At 44.8% G+C, this 26,386-nt stretch overlaps 1 protein-coding gene across 1 annotated transcript in view; it reads left to right on the top strand.

The window, feature by feature from the left end:
* The window catches only part of FRMPD2 (FERM and PDZ domain containing 2), a 446,136-nt gene that overhangs the window by 13,840 nt on the left and 405,910 nt on the right, over window positions 1–26,386 (top strand). The window contains exons 3-4 of the mRNA XM_078640972.1: window positions 12,497–12,562; window positions 14,908–15,093. Of these exons, the coding sequence (XP_078497098.1) occupies window positions 12,497–12,562; window positions 14,908–15,093 (252 nt within the window). The remainder of the gene's footprint in view (window positions 1–12,496; window positions 12,563–14,907; window positions 15,094–26,386) is intronic.

The raw sequence follows: 26,386 nt of genomic DNA, 5'->3' as shown, positions 1-26,386 counted from the left end.
TCGTCTTCCCTCCTTCGACAAGAGATGACCTAAGTAGGTTACTTCTTGGCGGCAATACTGTAACTTTGAAGGTGACACTTTATGATGAAGGTCAGACAAATGTCGCAACAAGGAAAGAGTAGCCTCTTTACAAATCTCTTCGTCATCAGCAGTAATCAGCAGATCATCAACATTCTGAATAAGAGTAGCACCAGAAGGCAATACAAAACCATCAAGCTGAGTTTTCAACGCCTGACTATAGATGGAGGGACTTTCACAATAACCTTGAGGTGAGCGCTTAAACCGGAAGCTTCGATTCAGAAAAGGGGGTGGTGATGAACAGAGTGTCTGAATTAAGCAGACCACTCTTACCCAGTCCAAAGATCAGGGCTTGATCCATCACTGTTATTTAGCTCACTGCCCCATCCCAGCTCAGAACCTGGCTATATGCAAATTAGTCTGTCCCTGGCCCAGTGCATCATGGGAACAGGGCAGACCAAACTACCAAGCCAATTCTTCACCAGAAAGGAGACAAGCTTCCGGGGACCGGTTTCTGGCATTTCAGCCGTCGTCGGCCCGGCTTGCTTGAATCCTGATGGAGCAGTGAGCAAGGGACTCATGTCTGAGTATACCCTGCCACACCTATAGTGGCCAAAAAACGATTCAGAAAAGGGGGTGGTGATGAACAGAGTGTCTGAATTAAGCAGACCACTCTTACCCAGTCCAATGATCAGGGCTTGATCCATCACTCTTATTTAGCTCACTGCCCCATCCCAGCTCAGAACCTGGCTATATGCAAATTAGTCTGTCCCTGGCCCAGTGCATCATGGGAACAGGGCAGACCAAACTACCAAGCCAATTCTTCACCAGAAAGGAGACAAGCTTCCGGGGACCGGTTTCTGGCATTTCAGCCGTCGTCGGCCCGGCTTGCTTGAATCCTGATGGAGCAGTGAGCAAAGGACTCATGTCTGAGTATACCCTGCCACACCTATAGTGGCCAAAAAACGATTCAGAAAAGGGGGTGGTGATGAACAGAGTGTCTGAATTAAGCAGACCACTCTTACCCAGTCCAAAGATCAGGGCTTGATCCATCACTGTTATTTAGCTCACTGCCCCATCCCAGCTCAGAACCTGGCTATATGCAAATTAGTCTGTCCCTGGCCCAGTGCATCATGGGAACAGGGCAGACCAAACTACCAAGCCAATTCTTCACCAGAAAGGAGACAAGCTACCGGTCCCCGGAAGCTTGTTTCCTTCCCAGTATAAGAATTGGCTTGGTAGTTTGGTTGGACAGGAACAGACTAATTTGCATATAGCCAATTTCTGAGCTGGGATGGTGCAGTGAGCTAAAAAACGGTGATGGATCAAGCCCTGATCTTTGGACTGGGTAAGAGTGGTCTGCTTAATTCAGGCACTCTGTTCATCACCACCCCCTTTTCTGAATCATCTTAAACCGGAAGCTTCGGCCTCCTAAAGAGAAGCCAAAAATATCTCTACTCTCCTCAGCGATCGGAATACTGAAGAAAGCATTCTTCAAGTCGATAACAGAAAACCAAGCAACCGAAGCAGGAATTAAACGTCAACAAAGCAGTGATATCAGGGACAACAAGAAACTGTGGCACAACAATTTTGTTGACCTCTTGAAGGTCGATCACAAACCGATACACAGGTGGCTGAGAAGCATCAGTACGCTTAAGGACAGGCAAAACAGGACTGTTACACACATTACCTCTCATTTCCTCAACTACACCCTTCTCAACCAAATCATAGACAATCGCTAAAAGAGCTCTCTCGCCATCACTAGATATTTTATATTGCGGAATACGAGGTAGCCTAGCATTCGACTTAAGGGTAACAACATACGGTGGAATCTGCAAAAGACCAACATCATTGGGACCTGTAGCCCAAAGCGTATCAGGAAGCGAACGCAATTCCAGTGGAAGGCAATCTTTAGACAAATACATCGGAGAAATCACTTTCTTACCCACGGTAAGATGTACTCCCGAAGGAGAGCAATGTAATGTCGCATACAATCTTTTCAACAAGTCCAAACCCAACAGATTCTCACCACAACCAGTCGTTAGAATAAGTGGAGCTTCCAATTCACAAGGACCAATAGAAAGGGACAAAGGACTAGAAACCGGATTACGAACTGGGGCGCCTGAAAATCCTACTGAAACATTGGTCAAGCCAGACAAAGGTGCGTGCGCCAGGAAGTTTAGAGTGCATGATAGAACTCTTCGTCGCACCAGTATCCAAAAGAAAAGGTTCTACCACACCTGATGTAATCACTTCAACATAAGGTCCACTCTGGTCTACTGGAACTGAAACTACTCCCTCACTTTGTCCATGGCTGTCCTAGCTATCATTATTACCAGCACTCTCACCTTCGACACAGTAGTCCTCAGCATAGTACTGGGCAGACTGACCAATCGGAACATTCTGTCTGTCAAAATAATTCGCAGAATTCTGGGGGTAAAAGAAACGCTCATTCTGGGGAAACACACCACGTCCCCTACCCCTAGGAGCTTGCTGGAAACCACCACAACCTCTTTGACCAGATACACCATTCGCACGTTGTAACAAAGCCGGGTAATTATTCTTGAAATGACCTTCCTCTCTGCAATAAGCACACTGATTAGGTCCTGGAAAGAATCGCGGAGCGTAAGGCTCAGGCTTCTGTAACAATCTCTGAAACTGTGGAGGTTGCTGAAACTGAGGCTGATTCGGACGAGGCGGATAAGCTTGCTGTAAAAGAACTTTCGTCTTTAGATCTCTAGTTTTCTTCTCTATTTTATCCTTCTCATCTTTATCCCTATTCTCGTAATATTCTGCAGTAGCCAATATCTGGGCCGACGAAGAAACAGCCCATGAACTCTCAGAATCCTTTAACTTATTAGACAGGTCGGGAAGCAAATTAAAGACAAATTTGTCCACGAACAACCTTTGACCACCTTCTGTACCCATATCTTGACCACTATGATCGATAAACGTCTCCTCAAACCTAGTGAAGAAATCAGACACACTCTCGTCTTTCTTTTGTTTGCATGCTGCTAACTTATCCTAATTCACTTGTAAAGGAGGCATCATAGTTTTCATCAAATTAATAATCCTACCAGGTAAATCTGCAACTAAAGGTACAGGTTTGGCACCTCCTACCTGCCGACCATCCACAGCAGAAATATTCGCCCACGTATCTCCTAATTCTGGTGCGTGATCCTCGTGACGGATCTTCGCCCACAAAGGTTGAGGGACTACATTACCCATCAACATATCTATGTCAGCTAAATTCATAATACACGCATCAACTGTCTGGGACAACTCCTTGTAATAACCAACAGGATTCTTACGGGGGTTAGGTAAGGTCTGCTTAAGAGCCAAGACCTCTGCTCTCTTACAAGGGACATGTACCCACACTGGCTGGAAGTGAGCCGGTTCGGCCGCAATACCCAGATTAACATTAGCCTGAACTGCCTCTCTCCAAACAGGAGGAACCTCTCTCATAGGATACTGCTTCACTTTCCTCCTAACAGAGGAATCAGGTTCATGCAATGTCTGAGGCGGAAGCCTAGATCTGAAAGAAAGTATCGTCTCTACGGCATCTGTAACATCTGTAATGACCTACTTCTCTGTATGTTTTGGTGCTTCTGTCAGTCACCAGGCCATTACTTACCACATCCTTTCTCAGGATCCAGAAAGACACCACATTTCACAATACTTACCCAAGAAAGGAATAAACACTGACAACATATAAGACCATTGCAGAGGAGCTCGCAAATAACAAGTCACAACACCTCACCATCCTAGAGGGTACGCAGCGCATGCTCCTCCTAGCAATGTAATTTAGACATCCCTGATGGGAGCTGATTACCCTCCCGTATCAACAATTACCCATTAGAGGGGAATCGCCCATCCCTCTGTAAGTACTTGGTAAAAAAAGGGTCCCGACCTTCCCTCACAAGGAATACAAACAAATGATATGCTCTAGGGTTTCTTTATTACATGATAATATGGAGTTGCTCAAGCATAGGCCTCTACTACTTGGAAAGCAGAATAATATTAGACCACGTCAAAGCCAATAGGCTAAAGTCATAATTCACCTAACTCAAATAACACTATGCCCTTAATCCCTCAGTATCCACTATGGAGCACATGTGTGCACCATCACCAACAACTCTGCACCTCGAGATCCCATACCTTCTATTCTTTGGCAAGATTATTCTAATGCAAGACCATCCTACATTAAGGCTAAAGTAACATAGCACACTAAAATCAGTACACAATGGTGGTGATTGAGGGTCATCACAGATCATCAGACCACTAAATTGGCTCATTCACTACATTGCACCCCTTGACCCCTGAACATCACCATTCACATATATCAAAAATAAAATCACTGAACTAAAGGCACAGCTATGACTGCATCTTTGAACTGCACAATTGGCATTATTGCAAAGTCACTAGCAACTGAATAACATCTAACTGAAGATCTGATTGTCATTGAAACATTGCATGTCTCATGTAAAGGCAAAACCTGAAAAACTAAATTTTCAGAGTGAAAGATTCAAGACTGTAGACCATATTTGAAAGAGTACCTACAAGTGAAAAACTGCATTTCAGAATCAAAAATACAACTGTTAAAAAGCATATTTTGAACCAGCAACTCTCGTGCTGAAGCGACTACTCAAAAACATTCAATTCATTACCTAAAACAAGATCTCAGGTGAAATATCTAAAAATAATTCAATTTGTGTCATCTGAACCTCTAATTATTAAACTGCAAATTCCACTGCCAAGGCAGCCACCTGTAGCTCAGAAAATATCTACTCCATGTGCAGCAAAGCGTCTCTACTGAAAAAAAGTGTTCTTTTCTGTGAAAAAAGCAAAACAAAAAACACCACTGTCTCTTGTCAGGGTGCAAACGCAGTTCTCCTGTGCGAAAGACACACAGCTCTCATGCTTTCAAAGTCAGCCTCACTTGAAGGGGACAGTTCCAATTGCAGCACACTCTGCTGATCCCTTCTTCGCTTAGAAAGAAGGAGTCCATCTATGTACAGCTCTCTGGCATCCATCTTCATCAGTATCCCCTCGACAAGGAAGAACCCCATCTGATCTGGTCCTCCATAGATCATCAGCTCCCGTCTGCCATCAGCCCCAGGACATCACCTTTCACCGTCCGGTCTGGCTCCAGGCTTGGGAGAGTTCCACTTTCAAAAATAATAAACTAAAATAACAAAATAAAATAATAAAAGGGGGGGGGTGAGGGCCCATGCATACAGGGAGTGCATCACTTGCACCCGACACCGCAATCTGAAACGATAAACAAGTATCACATGTCTTGCAAAAAACTTCAATTCAAAAGCACATACATTTTCTTTTCACCTCTCTAGAGGTCTTTTAATTTATAAAGCTCTCCTCTAAATCCAGGGAATAGTTTAAGAATACTACCTGCATTATATTCTCTAAGTTTATTTGGGCAAAATCTAATTTTTCCTTGCACAGCCAGAAGGGCTGGGGTTAGCCAGCCGAGGCTCAGTGCTGGCTCAATTTCAATCAAAACAGAGACAGACTGCTCTCTGTCTCGTAACCCCTCCCTTCGAGGAGCTCACATTCCAAGAGCGAAGCGCCTGCCAACTTCTGTATGCCCTGCCTACCTCCTCATAGGAAGGGTGCACCTTTACAAGCCTCCCTACGCTTCTAATTGAGGGAAGCTTTCTAACCAGAGGAGTGGAATTATCCCACCCTCACACAGATTCTCAGCGGAAAGAATTGGGTGCTCGCCAAACATAACAAGCAGCGAGGAGACTGCTCCTGCGATCGCCCCCTCCCTTACAAAGAGCCCGGGAAAGAGGAGGCTCTGTGGAATGCATGTTATCTCCTCAAGGTCAAAGCATGTCAGTTCCCAGCCGTTCACAGCCCAAAAGCTGTGAAATTTTCCATTCCTAAATGGAATACACTAAACTAAAACCACATTGAACAGCCCCCCTTTGAATGCATGCACCTTCATATATATATATATATATTTTCTTTGAAACTATCATTTGTCTATAGGACTATTGGTAACTAAAAGACAAAACATACAAAATCTCAGGGTACTTCTGTAACAATATCTGGGGTAGCATCAGTCAAAGAAGGTCTATGTTTGTTTAATTTGTAGCCGTCAACTGTCATGGGCAAAGAATTATCACATTTGCGCACCAGCTACATAAAATCATTTTAAACATTAGTTGTTGGGGTCACCAACCCTGCTTCTGTGAAATCCTACCAAACTGCTTTTCTGTCTATATGGGCCATTTTACCACTAGTGCGACCTCCCATAAGCAAATCACATTTTCCCTCACGCTGTTCTGTCCAGTATCGTTTAGTGTGCCAAAGCACGTAGTCATGGGCATTTGTTCAGCATCTGAATTGAAAAGTCCCTGCACTTCACTGTAGCTAAAATGGGCACATTGCTTTTGGGTAAAATCACAAAATACATTTGTAAACCTTTGAATTAACCAGTCATACACACTGTGTTGTTGTACACTTTCAAAATCATATGCTTGCATTTTTCTTTTAAAGCAAAATGTATCGTGCACTGATAGGTCTGATTTATCTCCACAACCGGTGATCGTTAATTCTAAAACACAAGTCTTCTTATCGTTTTGCACATTCCTTTCTGAAGAATTAATTAAAACAGCCTGTGCAATTGGCAACCTGACTAGATTCTCTGTAACATTTTTCACACGTAACTCATGCACTTTTAATTTTGTTTGCAAAGATATATTTTCACACTGGACATCAATTAACATCTCCTTCAGCTCTTTTTGCAACTGCTCAAATTGTAGATGCATGTTAAACAACACATTAAAAATAACCCCACTATCTCTGCCTGAAACATCATCCCACGTTTCAGGGTTATATTCTGAGATGTTACATTCATGTTGCAGCTCAGCACATTTTAAATGCATTTCTTTTTACTGAACACTGTAAAGGGATCCCACCCTTTCTGCCTAACGTAAAAAAGCTATTCACAAGCCCTTTATACAAAACACATTTAAACACACAGCAATTCTCATTCAACCCAACACAATTAGCTCACTCATGAGCCAGAACACCATATGGGCTACCCCCATGCAAATAAATCAACTGATATCTGAGAGTCTGCTTTCAATTGCAAAAAACCCAACAATATTTTCCCCTTTTAAATCAACGTTCATATCCTGCCGACTACGCCAAATTGTAATCACCTACTTCTCTGTATGTTTTGGTGCTTCTGTCAGTCAACAGGCCATTACTTACCACATCCTTTCTCTGGATCCAGGAAGACACCACATTTCACAATACTTACCCAAGAAAGGAATAAACACTGACAACATATAAGACCATTGCCGAGGAGCTCGCAAATAACAACAAGTCACAACACCTCACCATCCTAGAGGGTACGCAGCGCATGCTCCTCCTAGCAATGTAATTTAGACATCCCTGATGGGAGCCGATTTCCCTCCCGTATCAAAAATTACCCATTAGAGGGGAATCGCCCATCCCTCTGTAAGTACTTGGTAAAAAAGGGTCCCGACCTTCCCTCACAAGGAATACAAACAAATGCTATGCTCTAGGGTTTCTTTATTACATGATAATATGGAGTTGCTCAAGCATAGGCCTCTACTACTTGGAAAGCAGAATAATATTAGACCACGTCAAAGCCAATAGGCTAAAGTCATAATTCCCCTAACTCAAATAACACTATGCCCTTAATACCTCAGTATCCACTATGGAGCACATGTGTGCACCATCACCAACAACTCTGCACCTCGAGATCCCATACCTTCTATTCTTTGGCAAGATTATTCTAATGCAAGACCATCCTACATTAAGGCTAAAGTAACATAGCACACTAAAATCAGTACACAATGGTGGTGATCGAGGGTCATCACAGATCATCAGACCACTAAAGTGGGTCATTCACTACAACATCGGATTCCACTATCGTCCCTTTAGCAAATTCTAACTGAACATCGAGCACTTCCTGCGGAATCGGACCCAACTCATTATCTTCCCATTCCTCACACAGAAAAGTACACATTACATCAAAAACATACCTTTGCTTAGGCGGATCCCACTGAAAGAAAACATCCATAACCGCTGGCAAGTCATACCTGGAAGCATTTGAAATCCATCTACGAGCCAACAAATCCAACACTGTCCGTTCCTCGGAACTAGGAAGCTGACTACGACTCTGCTTACGTTCCGAAACAGGGGTCATATTCAGTGACCCAAACAATGGAGACAACAAATTAGCAACAGTCTCAGTCATTCGTTTTCGAGCAGAAGGAGAAGAAGCAGACATAAGAACAGGAGAATAAGTATTTTGAGGCAAAAGAGGTGTAGGGACTGATACAGTAGGAGTCGGAGATGCAGAAGTAGAAGGCAAAGGAGTTTGAGGCAAAGCTAGTAGCAAAGCTTGCGACCCTAGAGGGGGTTGCGCAGTAGAAGGGAGAACCATCTGTGGAGCACCAGGTGACTGAACAACAGCAGGAGGCTGAACAACAAAGGGTGGAACAATCGGGGGTAATGGAGGCGCAGTAGCACCCTGCACAAAAGGGGGTGGCAATCTCAGTAAATGAGAGATCAAAGGATCTTTTTCAGGATCTTCAATCACTTTTGGAGGAGAAGACGGCAAGGCCGAATAACATTTATTGATGGCCATGCAACGTTGTCTATCTGAGACTTCATTCACACGCTCTTCTCCATCTTCCCTAAACTGCCTAGCAGCTTGTAGTACTGACATATTCTTATCTTCCCTATCTCTTTTTGCTTGCTTAATTTCTCGCTGTTTGGCTTCCTTGCGCCAAAGGCGGAAAGAGTCAAACATTGCCGGCCGGGCTTTCTTCTTAAATAGCGCACCTTCCAGATTATCTAAAATATTTAATTTGAAACTACCATGTTGGGGCCATTGTAAAACACCATCTTTCTTTGTAAAGCGGACCCACATTTCATTATAAGTAATAGGACCCACTCTGTGTTTTGAATAGAGCTCATAAGTCGGAGTTCCAACCGGAGGTATCGGACACGAGTCCTCCAATCGGGAATCCCTGTTGCAACCACAGCTAAACCATTTCCTAATTTTGCTAAGACCAGGCATCTTATAGCTCACTAATCTAGCTTAAACCTTCAAGGGGTTATCAACTATCGATACACTCGCAAATATACAAGCCCCTCGGCTTCGATTGTTGCAGCAACCGAATCAAACAAAACCAAGAACCAAAACAAAGTCGTGGGAGCGACCCACTTATACTTAACCAAAGTATCTGTCACGCCACCAGAAGACCGTCTATCGTCTCGCTCTACAAAGAATCAATCGAGGGTCCAAGACAGGGCGACAGTCAGGGAAGCAATCCTTCATAGCCGTCGGAAAGCGGGAAGCCTCGCAGAAAACACCTTCGGTCCACGTCGACATGCAGGGGTCGATGAAGTGGCGGCCTTCCTCCAGAATTTCCTCACGTGGCTCCTCACGATCCTCGGGCTTGGAACGGTACCGCTGAAGTCGCCCTACGTTGGGCGCCAACTGAAGAACCGGGTTTTTCAGAACCCAGCTGTGTCAGGGACACACCCAAAGTCTTCGAATTCCCCTGTCCTGGCATACAGAGACACGGAATACTTCTAGGTGGTGTCAGAGATCAAATTTATTAGCTGCAGCTAGTAACAGTAAACAAAGCAATACAACACGGTGTACAACTTTCGCAGAGCAAAACATCACCTTTTATCCAAAAATCAGCTTCATTACAAATGCACACCCACTGAGACAAATTATGACGAATGAAATACATTTTCCCACACATTATTACATTCCAAAAAGCTCACTTTACATCATACCAACCCACAAGTTAATTTTTAGGACTGTCCCAAGTTCGATTACCACAAGCCGGACAAACCCATAATTGAAAGCACTACCCATGTAATGAAAAGTCGTAAGGAAAGAAACAATTCAGATGTTGAATAGGATAAGATATGTGCAAGGAACTAAAAGTTAACGATATCCTGAACATTGATTGGCAATTTCAGACAACGATCAGCTAGAGAAATTGGCTTTGTGAAAGGGTCAGTTTCAGGTGACGGGGTCAGCATCTTGCAGTTCACTCGCAAGTCGAAAAGGGCCTAGTTAATGCGTATATGAACAACGAGGCCCATGCAACTTTGTTCGTTCGTTTACCTCCACGGCCTATGTGAGGGCAACACAAAATGGCGTTGTGAACAACGCAAACAAAATGGAGTCCGGGCCCGAAAGCCACGGAACCTCAGTCCCTGCTAGGGTCGGAGCGACCGTGGGGAAATCCTCAAAGTATTTCACTACCCCATTAATATACAGTGAGAAGAGGGTGGGTGCCAAAATGCACCCCTGCCTTACCCCCCTCTCAACTGCAAACTTGTCTGTGATACCGCCCTCCATATCCCATCTAACCTGTGCATAATTGGCCAAATGCAATTTAACAACAAAAGCCAGGATTTCCAGCGGCATACCCAACTTTAGGAGCGTGTGCCACAAATTAGATCTCGGGGCCAAGTCAAAAGCTGACTTCAGGTCCACGAAAGCAGCGTAAATGGAACTTCTCCTCAGGGTTACAGTACGCCAATAAATAAGGATGAACCTTAGCACCTGGTCAACCGTGCTAATACATTGCCGAAAGCCAGCCTGTAAATCGGAGAGGATGTGGCATTCCTCCATCCATGCTTGCATTCTGCCTAACACCTGCCTAGCCGATACCTTTTGTATGCTCTCAATCAAGCTAATCGGCCTGTAGTTCCTTGGCTTGGTGTGATCCCCTTTTTTAAATATGGGAAGAATTACTGCTCCAGCCCAAGTACTGGGTATCGCTGCTCCATTAGCAATTGCATTAGTGAGGAGCTGGATATACAGTGTCCAGGAATCAAGAATGTGGAGGAGCTGATCTGCGGGGATACAGTTGAGTCCGGGAGCCCTGCCCTTGGGGACCTGGAGGAGGGCATTTTCCACTTCTTGCTTGGTTATGCACAAAACTGGTATGGATGGCGGCAATATATAGATATTTTGGGCAACTTGATCGCAGGAGAAGTTGCCCAAAATACAAAGTACTCATTTGCATACGGTGGGCGACCTCTGCTAGAGTGCCACAGTGGGCAAAAAATGATAGGTTGGAATGCTATTCTGAGTGATTGCCAGTGGTTAGACTATGTGCAGGCATTCATACTATCCCCTTTTGGGTGTTTGATTGCTAATACTGTGCCTGAAACACTGAGTCTAGAGCAGCTTTCCAAGCCTACTACTACCAAATGTTGGTGCATTCCAAAAAGTCACTATATATATTTAAGTTCCAGATCCTAATAATGGACAAGTTAAAAACCTCATAGTGAAATAAGAATGAAGGGAAAGCCAATACAGACATTTCAAATCCAACTCAGGGCCCGAGTCCCAACTACCAAGCCAAGAATCCATTTATATAGAGGATGTCACACCCCAAACATCCTCCTGAAGCTACGCCCCTGAACATGAGTGTGCAAAGAACATAAAGTTAGAAGAATTAAAACAAAATATATGAGAAAATAGATTATGAAAGAATAATCAGATGCTTACCTGCATCTTAAAGAAGGAGTAAAAATGAAAATTGAGTTATAGTGAAATATATAGCATAAATCCCATAGACATTTTAAATCAGATATGTTTGATCATGGATTTTTTTTTCATAGAGCGGACTGTAATAATCAAAAACCTATTAAAAGAACTAAGGAAATCAATGCATAATTCAGAAGCTGTTCAACCGAATGACTTTCTTCAAGCAGAAAACCATAGATAACTCCAATCTGGGACTTTATACTAAAGATCATTCCAAGCAATAGGCACTCTTTCAGAAAGTGATAACCCAGTAAATCTATTTACTCTCGTAAAAGCGAAGCTAGAATATCATTTTAGCAGCAGCATAATACAAAAAATTATTGCAACAAGATAATGTCTGTTATATGTGAGGCAAATGATAATTTAAAAGGTTCAGAAAATGTTGGCAATACTGGTATTTTACTTTCGACTGCTGACAAATGAATGAAAGAGTGGGGAGGTTAGAGAAGCAAAATGTGATAAGTAAAAATAGCTGTACAGTGCTGTCATTTTCTCCAGCTTTGGGTTGTTGGACTCCTGTTGTCTCAGTGACTGGTGTATAGTGCTCCTATAAGTTTATAGATGGATGTACAATGTTAATGTTGGCTCAATGATAGTTTATGTTAATATTATAAGACGAGGGGTGCATGCATTTTGCCACTACTGTCATAGTTTTTAGTACATATTGGTGTTTTCAACTTAATTATGTGTGCTTTAGGTAAGACGCTCATTGATGGGTTCATGATGCTGTTACAACCATTCTGTCTGTGCTCAGTTAATGCTGATGATTTGCTGATAGACGATGAGTGAATCTTTGGTTCTTGTCCTCAATGTTTTTAGTCTTTTTCCTGTTGTTTTGCTATGGATAAAGCATTGTTTTTTCATATTCTCTGTTTTTACTCCCTCTAGATGCTGGTGTATTCCTTGGGTATGACGCTATACTGGTCGTCTGACTACAAAGTTCCATCTGAGCAGGTCAGTGCTGTCTGTCAGCAAGAGGTACTCTAGTAGAGCTCATTACTGCGTATAGGATCCACTTTAGTGGAAGAAAGATGTTTATTGGGATTGCATATTTTCAGTTCTCCTATCATGTTTTTGGCTGTAGAACTATAGTGAGGCTCTCCAGTAGTATCTAAGCTTACAATGAATACAGTGCATTGTAAGGATAGTATTGCCTGGTGCGATGAGGTAAATGTGTATCATTCTTCCTTCCTGCTGAAAGTGCTGCTCTAATGTGTGAGAGAGTTTTATTGCCAAAATAGATGAACATATAATGAGCTCACCCAAAAAAAGTCAAACATAATCAAAAAAATATCAATCTATCACAGGTGATCGTAACTGTTGAATTGTTTCCCACAAGATCCACATAAAATATTGGGGCTAGTTTCAGGGATATTCTCATGATGTTTGCTGAACCCATCAGCCTATGAGTGTTGGCCAGAGAGATCCTTGCACATATTCCAGTATAATTCAGACAGTTGTGAGACAGCATGATCATGCATGTTGGGACAGTCTAAGAATACCTTAAACCTGTCTTCCATTGACATTTTTCAAACCAAAGGACACTGATTAACCTACCTTCCCAGGTTTGAACCTGCTTGTGACTGGCATTGAACCTGTGTATAGTAGCGACCATTTTACTTTCGTCTGGTCACAGCTATGCTATTAATTAATTATTAGAGGCCCCACATGATGTCATCAGCTGGACGTAGGTGGAAGAAACTGTGCACATGCAGTCCATGCTTTGCTGATCCACAAAGGCTATGAAGTATTTTAACTATTCTGATAAGCCACTAGGTATCCAGCAAATAGATCAATCCAGCTGGTTACTGTGCTGTTTGGACACTCTTCAACCAGTCAGGCCAATCTAATTGATTACAGGGCTGCCAAGCAGCAGGACAATCACTGGAGCCCAGGAAGATGCATTGGTGGAGATTTTTAGTTCAACGTTATAAAAACAAAAATGTCGATGTGAAGAGCATTAAAGGCCATCTCAGAATTATAGCAACATATGGGCGATAGTAGTTTATGCTAGCCTGTCAATGCAGAAGCAGGGTGGTACAGCAACCATGGCATCCTCTACAGAGCTATGACAACACTTGTGGAGGTGTTAGATGGGCTCTACAGGCGACACATAGTTTCTGCAGTACATATAGAGGCCAAAGAGAGTCTTGACAGTCTCTGACAACGTTTTACAATATACGTATGGTTAGGATATTAGGTCATACTTCATATGCAGGTTATAACAAGATAGGCGCAGGCAGCATAGCATGATTGACGGTCTCTGGAAAATAAGAGCTCAGATGTGTCTGTGTATGTATGTATGTGGTACTTCTCTAGCACACATCTATGCAAAAGCCAGTGGAGCACTGTACAAGGTCAAAGGCAAGTACAAAGTCAATGAGGGATAAGAGAGGTAGCTGCTTTGTGAATCGTTAATGCATTGTGATGTGGTGTTCTTTAAAGAGGTGCATCTTCAACTTGTTCCTAAATTGGAGCAGCGCTTCGGCGGTACTGATGGATATGGGGATGTTGTTCCCAATCTTGGGTGCATAGATGGAAAAGGCAAGCTGCCTTGTTTTTTATTTGTCGCACTTCTTAATATGCAGTCTGATGGTGCCCTGGCCATGGGTGTACTGAGAAACCCAGAGACGGTGAGCTTATCTGCAAGATAAGCTGGGGTGCTATTCATGATGACTTTGTAAATGATGCAACTGGTTTTGAGGATAGTACAGGCTAACAAGGGAAGCCAATGTAGTTCCATCAATATGGGGGTGATGTCATTATATTTCTTCAGGCATTTGATGGGACATGCTGCGGAGTGTAGGATGTCCTTAAGGGTGCCAGTGTGGAGTCTGGGAGACCATGGAGCACTGTGTGCTGCCACCATCCATGAGTGTGAGGGCTTGAAAGCAGTCCTGAAGTCCCTTTCTGGAAGAAATGGGAGCACTAGTACCGGACTGTATTTGTATTTTTGGCACTGCATTCTTTACCTCTACCTGCCTGGGAACATAAAACATAAGAAATCTGATCCTCCAGTGCATCGCCCATTCTTCTTTTGAAAGAACAGGTCATACCTTTGTTTTCTTATAACCCTATACTTTCTTCAGATGATTGCTGTAGACTTTACTGTTCTTGGTTTTACAGATAATCATTCTATTTTTTTGTCATTGTCACACGTGTAAAATATTCCATGTCTCCTCATAGTAGCAAGATGTTTCTTTGTGAGTGAAGTGGAGTGTGTTGGTGCACTAGAGTTTACTTATTGAGGTAGAGTAATTCATTTGTAAGTGTCTTAATGTTTCATCTTGATTCTACAGCCTCTGGACCTCAGCCATGCATTGCACTCCCTTCTACTTACAATGTGTGAGGAGCTGCCTCAGAAGAGACCTGCACTGGACACCTTGCTAGCACAGTGTCAGGAACATCAACAAGATCCAGCCTTTCCCCCACCAATGGCACACATTAAAGGGCTAGCACGGTTAGTTCTGGGAAGTCCTACTGAGGTTAGTTAACAAATGTATCACTTTCTCGAAATAAATTATCATATAGATGCTGTCTCCTACACCAATATATGATTAAATGCTGCCAACCTTCAAAATTGATCAATCATGAATCTTTATGTTAATGAGTAGCATAAAAAGATTGCACATATGAGACAGCCTAGTTTGCACAGTTAAAGTGTATTACTTTGGTTACAGAACTGTACAAGGGGGCCAAAATTCTAAGGTAAAGTCAATAGACTAGTAGAAGAAATTATGATAATGGCCTAACACACTCCTTCTGTCCTTATGGGTCCCCAGAAATCAGCTTGATGCTCCATCTCCCAACTTATTTTACTCTATTCCCTTCTTTTTTTGTAAACACATTTTATTGCATTTCACATAAGCACAAAGCATGCACATATACAATAAATCAGCTTTGTAGATTATGAGAACACCATATCCTGACACCAGGGTTGTAAGTTGTGGTTGTATTTACTGACGTCAGCACGGGACAGTGGCATCCAATGTGTTTGTCATGCAACCATTGGAGAAGTACAGTAATGCTTAAAAATGTAATTCAAACAATTGCATATTTACCAGACAAAGCTAAGATACCTAAACCTGTCAACAACTCTCTCCATTCCCTCCTTTTATACCTTTGTCTATCTAATGATTGAACCATGCCACCATCAATTGAATATGCAGAGACAGAAGTCTTGTATCAGCTTGAGGGTAAGCTTTGAGCGCCCCAGCAGACCACAGACCCAGGCTGTGGGCTTCATTCCTTACAGGGTCGCCTACACCACCATCTACATGCATGATTGTTGGGAGTGCTTGCCCAAAAGCAACATATCAAGATACTATATATCATAGAGCTAGGTAACTCAGGGCAAGGGTTGGGCATCCATGTTACCATGGCTTGTACATCAGGAGCCAGTGGAGCTCAGTGAACTGTGGTGTAATGCGAGTTCTCTGTGGGAGCTTGAGGATGCGTTTGGCTGCTGAGTTCTGAATTTTGTGTTGTCTTCTGGTGAGTTGCTTGCTGATCCCAATGTAGACGATGTTCCTGTAGTCTAACTTGCTGGTGATTAGGGCATGAGTGACGGTTTTTTGGTGTTGCTTGGGAACTTTGTGAAGATCTTCCTCAACATGTTCAGGGTGTGAAAGCAGGATGCAGTGACAAAGTTGACTAGGGCAGTCAAGTCTTAGTTGCTGTCAATGATGATTCTGAGGTGCCTGGTGTGGGTGCTGGGTGTAGGTCTGAGTTCAGCCGGCCACCAGTTGTAGCCCCCATCTCATGAAAGGATCAATTCCAGTGACAATTTTTATTTTGTGAAAATCAACTAACTACTGCGGGGAAGACTGCGTGAGTTTATGTGCTCCTGCAAAAGTACACATTTGTTTGTAGTACAAACCTCTTCTGTGACCATTTTCCATCCTCGAAAAAGTTGGAAATATAGTCCTAGCAATAGTAGATACAAATCCCATGTTGCAGTGGAAGTAGGCGGGAACAGCCCATAAATTGGTGAGGGTGTAGCAGAACGGTAGAGTCCATTCCTTGTCACCAAAAATGTTAGAAAGGACATTTTCAGTTTTTCAAAAGACTTCAGCTCAAGCAAGTATATGTGTGTGTATTTGTGTGTGTGTTTATATATATTTACTCATTTCATGCGAAAATTCACAAAATATTTCCAGAAGTACTCTAACAAACCGATAAATGTTACAAGATTCCAGACATATTGTTGGAAACTTTTTGTATTCCTTGAAACTCACAAATTTGCCCTCAAGTACCATCACAAACCCTTAAGAGAAGATTTAAACCTTTTTTAAGAATCAGTTCAAAGCTCTAGAGCAGAATACACGAAGCATTGGCTTAGCGGGGAGATGAGAAGGACAATTTTTGAGAAACAAAGTGGTGAGATTATTAATTTGACCACTGTCCATAAAGTTTTACCATTTCAATGTCCTGCAAGATTTAAAAATTAATTTTAATAGGTGAACATTTATTGACATTCCGTTTATCGTGACGACCAAGGTTGAACAGACTAGTGGGGAAAAATATTTCTTCCATGACTGTGGAAAAGGACATTTGCTTAAATTTAGCAATTGTAATGGTGATTTGAAAAAAAAAGACTGAGAAAGGCAGCTACGTGCAGAAACGCGTCTCTTTGATTTTATTAGTGGGAGAGTGGAATGAATTAAAGAACTGTTATCATATTTCGTTGAGTGCCAGGTCTCCTTTTACGGAGGGAGCAGAGTTAATGTTAAGGTGTTAGCTGCAGCATTATCCTGTGCACCTCCTGCAATTAGGCGCTGGCTGGCAGACTGCACAGTGGAGTGAACGTTTAGAGGTCAGCCTGACCCCGGACTGGACATGGGGAAACATCAGAGTCAGAAGTTTAACAGACTAGTGCGGGAAAGAATTTCTTCCATGACTGAAATTTAGCAATTGTAATAGCGATTTGAGAAAAAAAGATTGAGAAAGGCAGTTTTGTGCTAAAATGAACTGATAACTGTTACAGGATTCCAGACATATAGTTGGAAACTTTGTGTATTCCTGAAACTCACAAATCTGCACTGAAGTGAGGCCACAGATTTTTACATTTACATTTTGGAGAAGCAGTCCAAACATAGGTATGCAGAAGATTCGTCAAACGGTGCTAAAGATATAGACAAGTTAAAAACACTTTTCCTATGGAAACATGGTCCGAACTATAACTACATACTGGCGACCACAGTTGCTATATACATATATATATATATATATATATATATATATATATATATATATATATATATATATATATATATATATATATATATATATATATATATATATATATATATATATATTAGAGTGTCGCTGGTGTTGGAAGTGCTCTATACTGGAATTGATTTCCACCTAAACTTAAGAACTACCCAGAGTTCTCTGCATCTTCTCTTCTCTTCTTTCTTTTTTTGCATATATGTATGTATGTATGCATGTGTATATATATATATATATATATATATATATATATATTATCCACAACTATTTTCTTCACAGAAAAGCTGGCACTAAGGAATGAATGAACCACAGTTTATTACAGCAAAGTAACGCGTTTTGACAGCAAAAGCTGTCTTGGTCACACCTGTGAAGAAAATAGCTGTGGATAATTGAAATTACCGAGTGACCCGCTCGGTTTTTGCTCGCCATCTGTCAACGGGCCGCGGTCTTCGGGAGACGGGTCCTTTTCCTATGCACATATATATATCATGTGACCAAGCCTCGTGTCGGAGGCGAAATGCGTCATGCGGACTTGCTGGGTTTTATTTTCTAAAATAAACCACTAAATGCACGAAGGAATTGGGTCTGTTCTGTTCGTCTTTTCTAAGAACTGTTTGTGAGGAAACTAACAGTGGTGAGACGGCGGTCTCATCGGGCGAAGATTGCGACATATATTATATATATATATATATATATATATATATATATATATATATATATATATATATATATATATATATTCCAAATGAGCTTTGCTCCCAAAGTGAAGGCGCCACGCTCAGTCGTGTCTTAATTCTTTATTTGCAGGGCATGAAGAACCAACAACCTCGCTAGTTTCAGATTAAACTTGCCAATAGTCCCAAACGCGTTTCGGGCGTCCTTCCGCCCTGTGTCAATGGTATTGGCTTGTAGAGAGAAGCTGCAATGTTTTGCAACGCACTCGTGATGATTCCTTTATAGTCCTGCCCCTCATGGGCGCAAATCGTATTGCATTGTGGTTTTTGTGGGTTTCTCTAGTTGGTGCCACGATGTTCTCTTTGTTTAAAATAAATACCTCAGTGGGATGGCTGGTACCATATGAAGTCGTGGCTCTTGTGATTAAGATCCAATCAAATAAGACACGCCGATCCTGTTCGCACCATGTCAATCACGGCGCTGGATCCGCACTGTCAGCGGCGGGAGCGGCGGGGCACCTTCGCGACCAGTGCGGGCCGCTAACATATTCCAAATGAGCTTTGCTCCCAAAGTGAAGGCGCCACACTTAGTCGTGTCTTCTTTATTTGCAGGGCATGTAGAACCAACAACTTCGTTAGTTCCAGCTTGAACTTGCTAATAGTCACGAACGCATTTCGGGCGTCCTTCCACCCTTTGTCAATGGTCTTGGCTTGTAGAGAGAAGCGGCAATGTTTTGCATCGCACTTGCGACGATTCCTTTTTAGTCCTGCCCCTCATGGGCGCAAATTGCATTGCTGTTTTTGTGGATTTCTCTAGTTGATGCTGCGATGTTCTCTTTGTTTAAAATAAATACCTCAGTGGGCTGGATGGTACCATATGAAGCAGTGGCACTTGTGATTAAGATCCAAGCAAATGAGACACGCCGAGTGACTGCTTGGCATGCTTTAGGCAAATCCAGCAGGGTAAGAGGCATTTGTTAGGAGAAAGTCGGAAATGCCCCCACTATGGGTTTTATTTTGCTGGACTTCATAGACCATGATGCATGGAGGAACACGCCCACTGAGACAAGATTAAAATTTACGTGGTGAGTGCGATGTTACTGCTGCCCACCTGATCTCCATTGTGCCCAGCCAGTGAACAAGGGAAAGTTACCTGAAACGCGTTTGGCAATATGGGCTTATTGACTGCCTAAACTGCTGTGCTTGTCACTCTGAAATCTGCCAAATAAATAAAGAAAGAAACACGCTGCGTGTGGCATTTTCACTTGGGAGTGCTTTTCATGTGAATTATTATTAGACCAACGCGCAAAGTCCGCCCTAATCTGGGTAGTGAGGGTCTTGTAATTAAGAGCTATCGTCGATTCTGTCGAGGAGGTGAGAGTGATTCCCAGATATGGGAGTTGTGTGGCCAGCTGGAGATCGCTCCCATACGTAGAAGCAGACCCATTGGGGTGGACGTTTTTGCCCAGGGGCAGTATCAGGGATTTCCCCCTATTGATACGGAAGCCCGAGACAACCCCGAAGGAGTCCAATTCCTCCAAAAAGGCTGGCACCGAGCGGGCTGGATGGTCCAGAGCGACTATGATGTCGTCAGCATAGAGGCTGATTGTATGTGGTTCTCGGCCGAAGTTGATACCTCGGATGTCAGTGTTATACCGAATTTTCTGCGCTAGGGCCTCGATGTACAGGGCAAATAGAAGGGGGGACAGGGGACACCCTTGTCTCGTGCCTAGTTGGATTTCAAACGGGTATGATCTAAGACTACCTAAGTGGACCCGAGCTTGGGGGCGGTGGTAACAGCAGGCGACCCAAGATTGGAAGCGGCCTCCCAGTCGAAAACATGTCAGGACGCGTTGTAGGTAGGACCAATCGACACGGTCGAACGCCTTCTCAGCGTCGATGGCTAACAGTGCGGCGTCCGAGTTCTGAAAATGGGTCTTGTCTATCAAGTGGAGCACCCGCTTGGTGTTATCGCTGCATTGACGATTAGGCACGAAGCCCAATTGGTCAGGTTCCAAGATCCCAGGTAGGCATGGACCAAGACGCGCGGCTAAAATTCCGGTGAAGAGTTTCAGGTCTAGATTCAGCAATGAGATTGGGCGGAACGCTGAGCAGTGTTTGGGTTTCTTGCCCTGTTTAGGCAGCACCACCACTTCGGCTGCCAACATATCGGGGGGATGGAACTCGGACCCTCAAAGGAGTTGAAGAGCCGGGTGAGGACAGGAGCTATCAGCTGGCTGAAGGTTTTGTAAAAACCGTCCGAGAAACCGTCAGGTCCCGGAGATTTAAGCGGGCGGAGGCGGGAAATAGCCCCCAGCACCTCCTCCAAACGGATGGGGGCATCCAGAGCATTTGCATTGGCCTGAGACATTTCGGTGATTGTCGCCGTGTTCAAATAGGCGTCTATCTCTTCAAGGGGCACCGCCTCAGCCCCGTAAAGGGAGGCATAAAATGTCCGGAATGCCTCCGCAACCTAAGTTTCCTCAGTGAGGACGGTGCCAGAGTCGTCTGTAAGGCCGGTGATTTTTCAGCGTTGGGTTTTAGCCTTTAGAGCGCTGGCAAGCAGGCGGCCAGTTCTGTTGCCCCCGACGTAGTATGTATGACGAAGACGGAGCGCAGCGAATTCTGCTCTGTCAGTATCCAGGCTGGCCAGTTGAGCCCTGACCGCCTTCAGCTGTCTCCAGACCCGTGGGGCGCAAGTGCGGCTGTGAACCCTCTCTAGTTCAGCAACCTGAGCAGTTAGATCGTCTCTTTTTGCTCTCAGGTCTTTGGCCTCTGCTGCGGCGATCGCAATGAGTTCACCGCGGGCCACTGATTTCAGGGCCCCCCACAGAGCTGACAGCGATATCTCCGGTGTATCATTAATGGTTAAGTAGTCGACGATACATTTGTGAAGCCGTTTGGTAACTTCCGGTCTCTGCAAGAGGGTTTCGCGGAGGCGCCACGATCCCCGGGGGCGAGAAGACGCAGGGATGTTGAGCGATGATTCCACTGCGTCGTGGTCTGAGAGTGCTGCAGGCACTATGCAAACCTCGTTGAGGGTTGTGAGCAGTTCGGAGGATCCTAAGTAATGATCTAGCCTGGCGTAGGTATGGTGTACGTGAGAATAGAAGGTAAATTGCGTTGCGTTAGGGTGTATGGCCCTCCAGAGGTCCACCAGGCCTCTCTCTCGCAACCATTCTGTTCCAGTCGCCGTGATAGCGCCCGAGTCCCCATAACGATGCCCTGACCTGTCTCTGTTCGTGTCCATAACCAAGTTGAGGTCTCCCCCGATGAGCAAGAGTGTGTTAGAGGGCTGAAGGGACTCCGAAACTGCGCTTTTCAAAAACGCCTCCTGTCCAGTGTTTGGAGCATAGATGGAGCCTATCGTCAGACGTTTGTCGCCTATCAGGAAGGTATAGGCCAAAAGGCGACCTTTGACTTCACCTGCCTTGTCCCCCACCTTTCCCTGGAAGTGCCTAGACACTAAGACGGCCACCCCAGCTTTCTTCGTTGGAAGGGAGGAAAAGAATTGCTGTGGGAAGGCACGGGAGCGCATTCTGTGCCAGTCTTTGGGCAGAAGGTGAGTTTCCTGTAGTAAACAGATGTTGGCCCCGGAGTTCTCTAGGTAGGAAATTATTGCCCTTCTCTTAATAGGATTATTCAACCCCTTCACATTAAGGGTCAGCACTTTCAAAGTAGGATCAGCCATAGTAAGGAGAGTGAGCGGAGTAGCTCAAAATAGAGGTGTGTGTCCAAGGCAGAGAAGAGTGCAATGGACTAGTTAGCACGAGGGAGCCCTCTAATACCCCGACCTCTGAGGGAACTGTGCATGAAGTGTCTTGTGCGGTTAGAGACATATTCAGAAGTGTACGGATAGATAGGCGAAGCGATGGGGGACAAGTAGGAGACATAGCAATTCCATCGCTGACATTTCCCTTTCGGCACAGTGGTTCCCACCCGCAAACCTGCCCAAACTCCCCCCCCCAACAGCCCAACTCTCAAACCATCTGTTCAAAGCCAAAACCCATTGTCTCAGATCTGAATGGTCATCCCCCCCACCCAACTCCCTCCCCCCAACCCCCAAACCAGAAGAACACATAGTCCCAGCCCTGTCAGTTTACACAGGGCCGTGGTAAAGTTTCTTACAGGGGTCATTTCCGATGGTGGCCATCCCGGCTCCCCACCCGTCACCCCCCCATTGCACGAGCAAGGTGTGTGCTGTGAGTAATCTCCCTAATAAGAGTATAGATCATTCAGAGGGTGAGGTCTATTTGGCCACCTCCGCCACCGTCGTCGCTCGCTCCTGCGTGATGATGGAGGCATCGGGTTTCAAGCGGTGTGAAGGGGATCGTCTTCGGTTCACCGTCTGCCAGCCCCCCCTGGAGGGCCCTTGCGATGCTTTCATTGTTGGCACATCGTCATCCTGAGCAAGTCCCAGAAGGGTGCAGGTGTCTTTAAGCGAACGCATTTGATGTAAAGTTCCATTCCATTTAAATATCAGTCTGAACGGGTGGCCCCATGAGTAAGGGATTTCTTGCTGTCGCAAAAAGTCCGTCGCTACTTTAAATTCTTTCCGTTTTTGTAGTGTGATGGCCGATAGGTCCTGGTACAGAGCGACGGGGTTACCCTGAAACCGAAGAGGTTGTGCTCGTCGGGCCTCCAGAAGAAACAGCTCTTTTAGCGGGAAGTCAGGGAGAAAGGCCAAGATGTCTGGTGGGGGGGCAGAGGCGCGCCTAGGCAGCCCAACTCTATGCGCTCTATCAATACGGATGGTAAAATCCGCGGGCTCTCCCAGAATGTCCCTGAAAAGGTCTTGCAAGTATCCCGTGACATCAGTCCCCTCCACCTTCTGAGGGACCCCCCGGACCCGTACGTTGTTGCGACGGGAGCGGTTTTCAAGGGCCTCTGCGTGGGCTTGAAGGTCCAGCTGCTGGTCTGTGAGTCACAGGACCTCCTGCTGGAGCTGCTCGATTTAGTCGCTTCTGGCCTGGTCAGCTTCTTCGATGGCGACCACTCGTTCTCCAAGACCCTCCACGTCCCGCCGAAGCTCACGGACCTCACCCGCCACCTCCTGCTTCAGAGACTTGAAGTCATCCCTGAGGGAATTAAACAATGTCTCTAGGAAGGATCTAGTGATGGGCACCTGGTCATCGGTCGGTCCCAGCGGCGTTTTAGTGGTAACCGGGAAGGGTGGATCCTTGCTAGGCTTAGGTTGGGTCTTGGCCAGCATTTCGGGGAGTGTCTGGGGCCCTTTTTTCCCCCTGAGACCTGCCATGTCTTGATCAGCCACCAAGGTGGCCCTGGTCGGCGATCTCCAGGGGCCGAAGGCAAGCGCAGATGTCTGACTACTCAAAAGTGGAGGAAGGCCATGCTGCCAAAGAGTCGGCGTTCCCGCTGCTCCGTTCGGGGTCCCGATGGGGGACGAGGCGGTCCGCCGCTGCGCAGCTGGTGGGTCGAGCGTTGTCACTTTTGGCTTTGTCGAAGCTAAACTTTGTGAGGTAGTCAGGGTTCAAGGGTCAGCAGTGTGGCAGCGGACTTAACAGCACCAGGGCAACCAGATAGCAGGTGGTTCCCCAAAGGTCACTTGTGTCTCTTAGCCCCGGGCCCGGGGATCCCAGGAGGCAGTCAGCAGCGGCTAGGCGAATGTTGTAGCGGGGGGGTGTCCCCCACCAAGCAGCCACACTCCCCCGCAGGCGACCCCCCGGCGGCCACTCGCGTTGTGCAGCAAAGGTAAATGGGGCCTGGATCGTCAGCGGCTTGGCTGGGAAGCGCGTTGTCCCTTCACCTGCCCGCCAATGCAGCTTGGCTTGTAGGCCCAACCAGTCCTCCCGCCGGGAGCTCGATTGTGCCCCCCGAGCTGCCTCCGCAGTGCCCACCTCCACTCTCCTCACCTCTGCTCGTTAGGCTGGCGCTCAGGCTACCTTTCGCCGCAATTCCGGCCCTCTGGCTCTGTCCACCGCTCCAACAGGTCGACCCTCGGTCCCGGGGAGACCCGCCGGGGAGCAGCAGCACCGTCCTCCTTTCCGGCCCTGCAGTCGCGCCGGTCACGATCTGGGTTCCTCCCCTAGCCCAGTCCAATGCGGGGTAGCTAAGCGCGTTCAGCAATTAGCAGAGGCCACCCTCGTGCCGCTGGAGTGAGCCGGCAAGGCTCTGCAGGAGGCCGCAGGATTTCCGGTCAGAAGGCCCGAAGCCGGGGCCTCGATTTTCGTGACTCCCGGCCGGTCCGTTTCTCACCACCGGCCGGGTCGCGGTGGCGGTGTTGTACGCTGAGCGAAGGTCCTACTCTCACGGCCAGAGGTAGTAGGCTATCTGGCAGGCTCTGCAGGTAACCAGGTGGCCTCGCAGCCGAATAGGGGTAGGGTAAGGAGCGCCCAAGCCGGTCACCGCCCCGGAGCGGCTGCCATTACAGGAGTCGCGGCTGAGTCTCCGTCGTTGTTCAAAGTTTCCCCCAGGGGGTGCAGGTGTAGCGACAGCTCTCTGGGGCCGCAACAGTATTCCGCTCTCAGCTCCCGGTAATTCGTGCTCTAGGGAGATTAGGCGGCACTGCTAGGGGCTTTAGGAGGGATCGGGGCAGGGAGCTTCGGAGACCTGCGTCCGATCAGGCCGCCATCTTGGACACACCCCCCTTGATCAATGTTTTTACATATTTATTTACATAGTGAGTTATCTACTGTGATGGTTAGAATTAATTATTATATAGTCATAATTTCTTTATGATGTGGTGGCTGTTGAATTCCAGCTTTTGCTTTCTGCTTCCGCAATGTAACCGTGGAGATCATGATTACTGATGTCATTGCACCAAAAGGAAAAACAGGTTTTAGAGATAATTGTTCTAGAAGTACACTAGAAAAACATGAGTTTGAAATGTACAATAATAAACTCCTATTGTGTAAAATACTGTAATATGTGTGCATATATGTGTTTTCACTTAATGGTAAAAGGTGTGATCATCACAGTTAACAACGTCATCGTGACATCCTGAATAACTGCGATAACAAAAAATAGGTCTGGAAGATGGTTTATAAAGAAACTTAGTACAAAAATATAAGTTAAGGCATGCGTTGAAAGAAGTATGTATATTGTAATATGTGTAGAGCATTGTTCATAATGGATTTTTCTACATATTATTTTTGGATGTGTTGGTGGCCATTGAATGTCTGTGTTTGTTTTCCGTTTTCACGACGTGTCAGCGGGGATCGTGATTACCCATGTCATCACGACTTCCGCTGTCTTCGCGGAAATGGAAAATTGTGTTTGTGAAAGCGATTTTTCTGTAAACTCACTACAAAAATGTGAGCTTGAAAAGTACCCTAACAAAGCTCTACTGTTAAATATACTGTAGAATATGCCTATATATATGTTTTACACTTTCTATAAACTACGCGTTCTTCGCGACTACCGATGACATTGCGGTGACGTCGGTAGTCTTGAATATCATTTTTTTTTGTAAACGTGGCTTTTTTCTAAATTGATCACAGAAAGAAAAGTTAGAACGATATTTTACTAAATATTTAGAGTTAAACTTTATTTAAAAAATGTCTTTAAGTGTATTTTTCAGTATGTGAAATGCATTTACTGATGACAGAATCTCAACAGTAAATGCAAAAATGTTGTGCCGACTTACAAAATTGATAAACATAAAACCAGTTATTAATGTATTTTCTGATAAACACATATTCATTCAAAAAATGAGTGGTGTATTATATAAATATAATACACAATATCCAATTATTGAAAGAAAATACGAAAATCTTAGAAAATTCACTTACAAAAAAATGGATGGTACAACTAAGAAAAAGAATTTTTAAAAACCTAAAACCAAAGGTTGCAGGGACATTATAGTTAATAGTTAGCATTTAAAAAACCTAAGAATTTCCCTGAAAAAAACGAA

The sequence above is a fragment of the Lissotriton helveticus genome, chromosome 5_1, assembly GCF_964261635.1.
Source record: "Lissotriton helveticus chromosome 5_1, aLisHel1.1, whole genome shotgun sequence".
In the NCBI taxonomy this organism is placed as follows: Eukaryota; Metazoa; Chordata; class Amphibia; order Caudata; family Salamandridae; genus Lissotriton; species Lissotriton helveticus.
The sequence above is the reverse complement of the archived record's forward strand: the minus strand, read 5'-3'. Positions and strand labels throughout refer to the sequence as shown.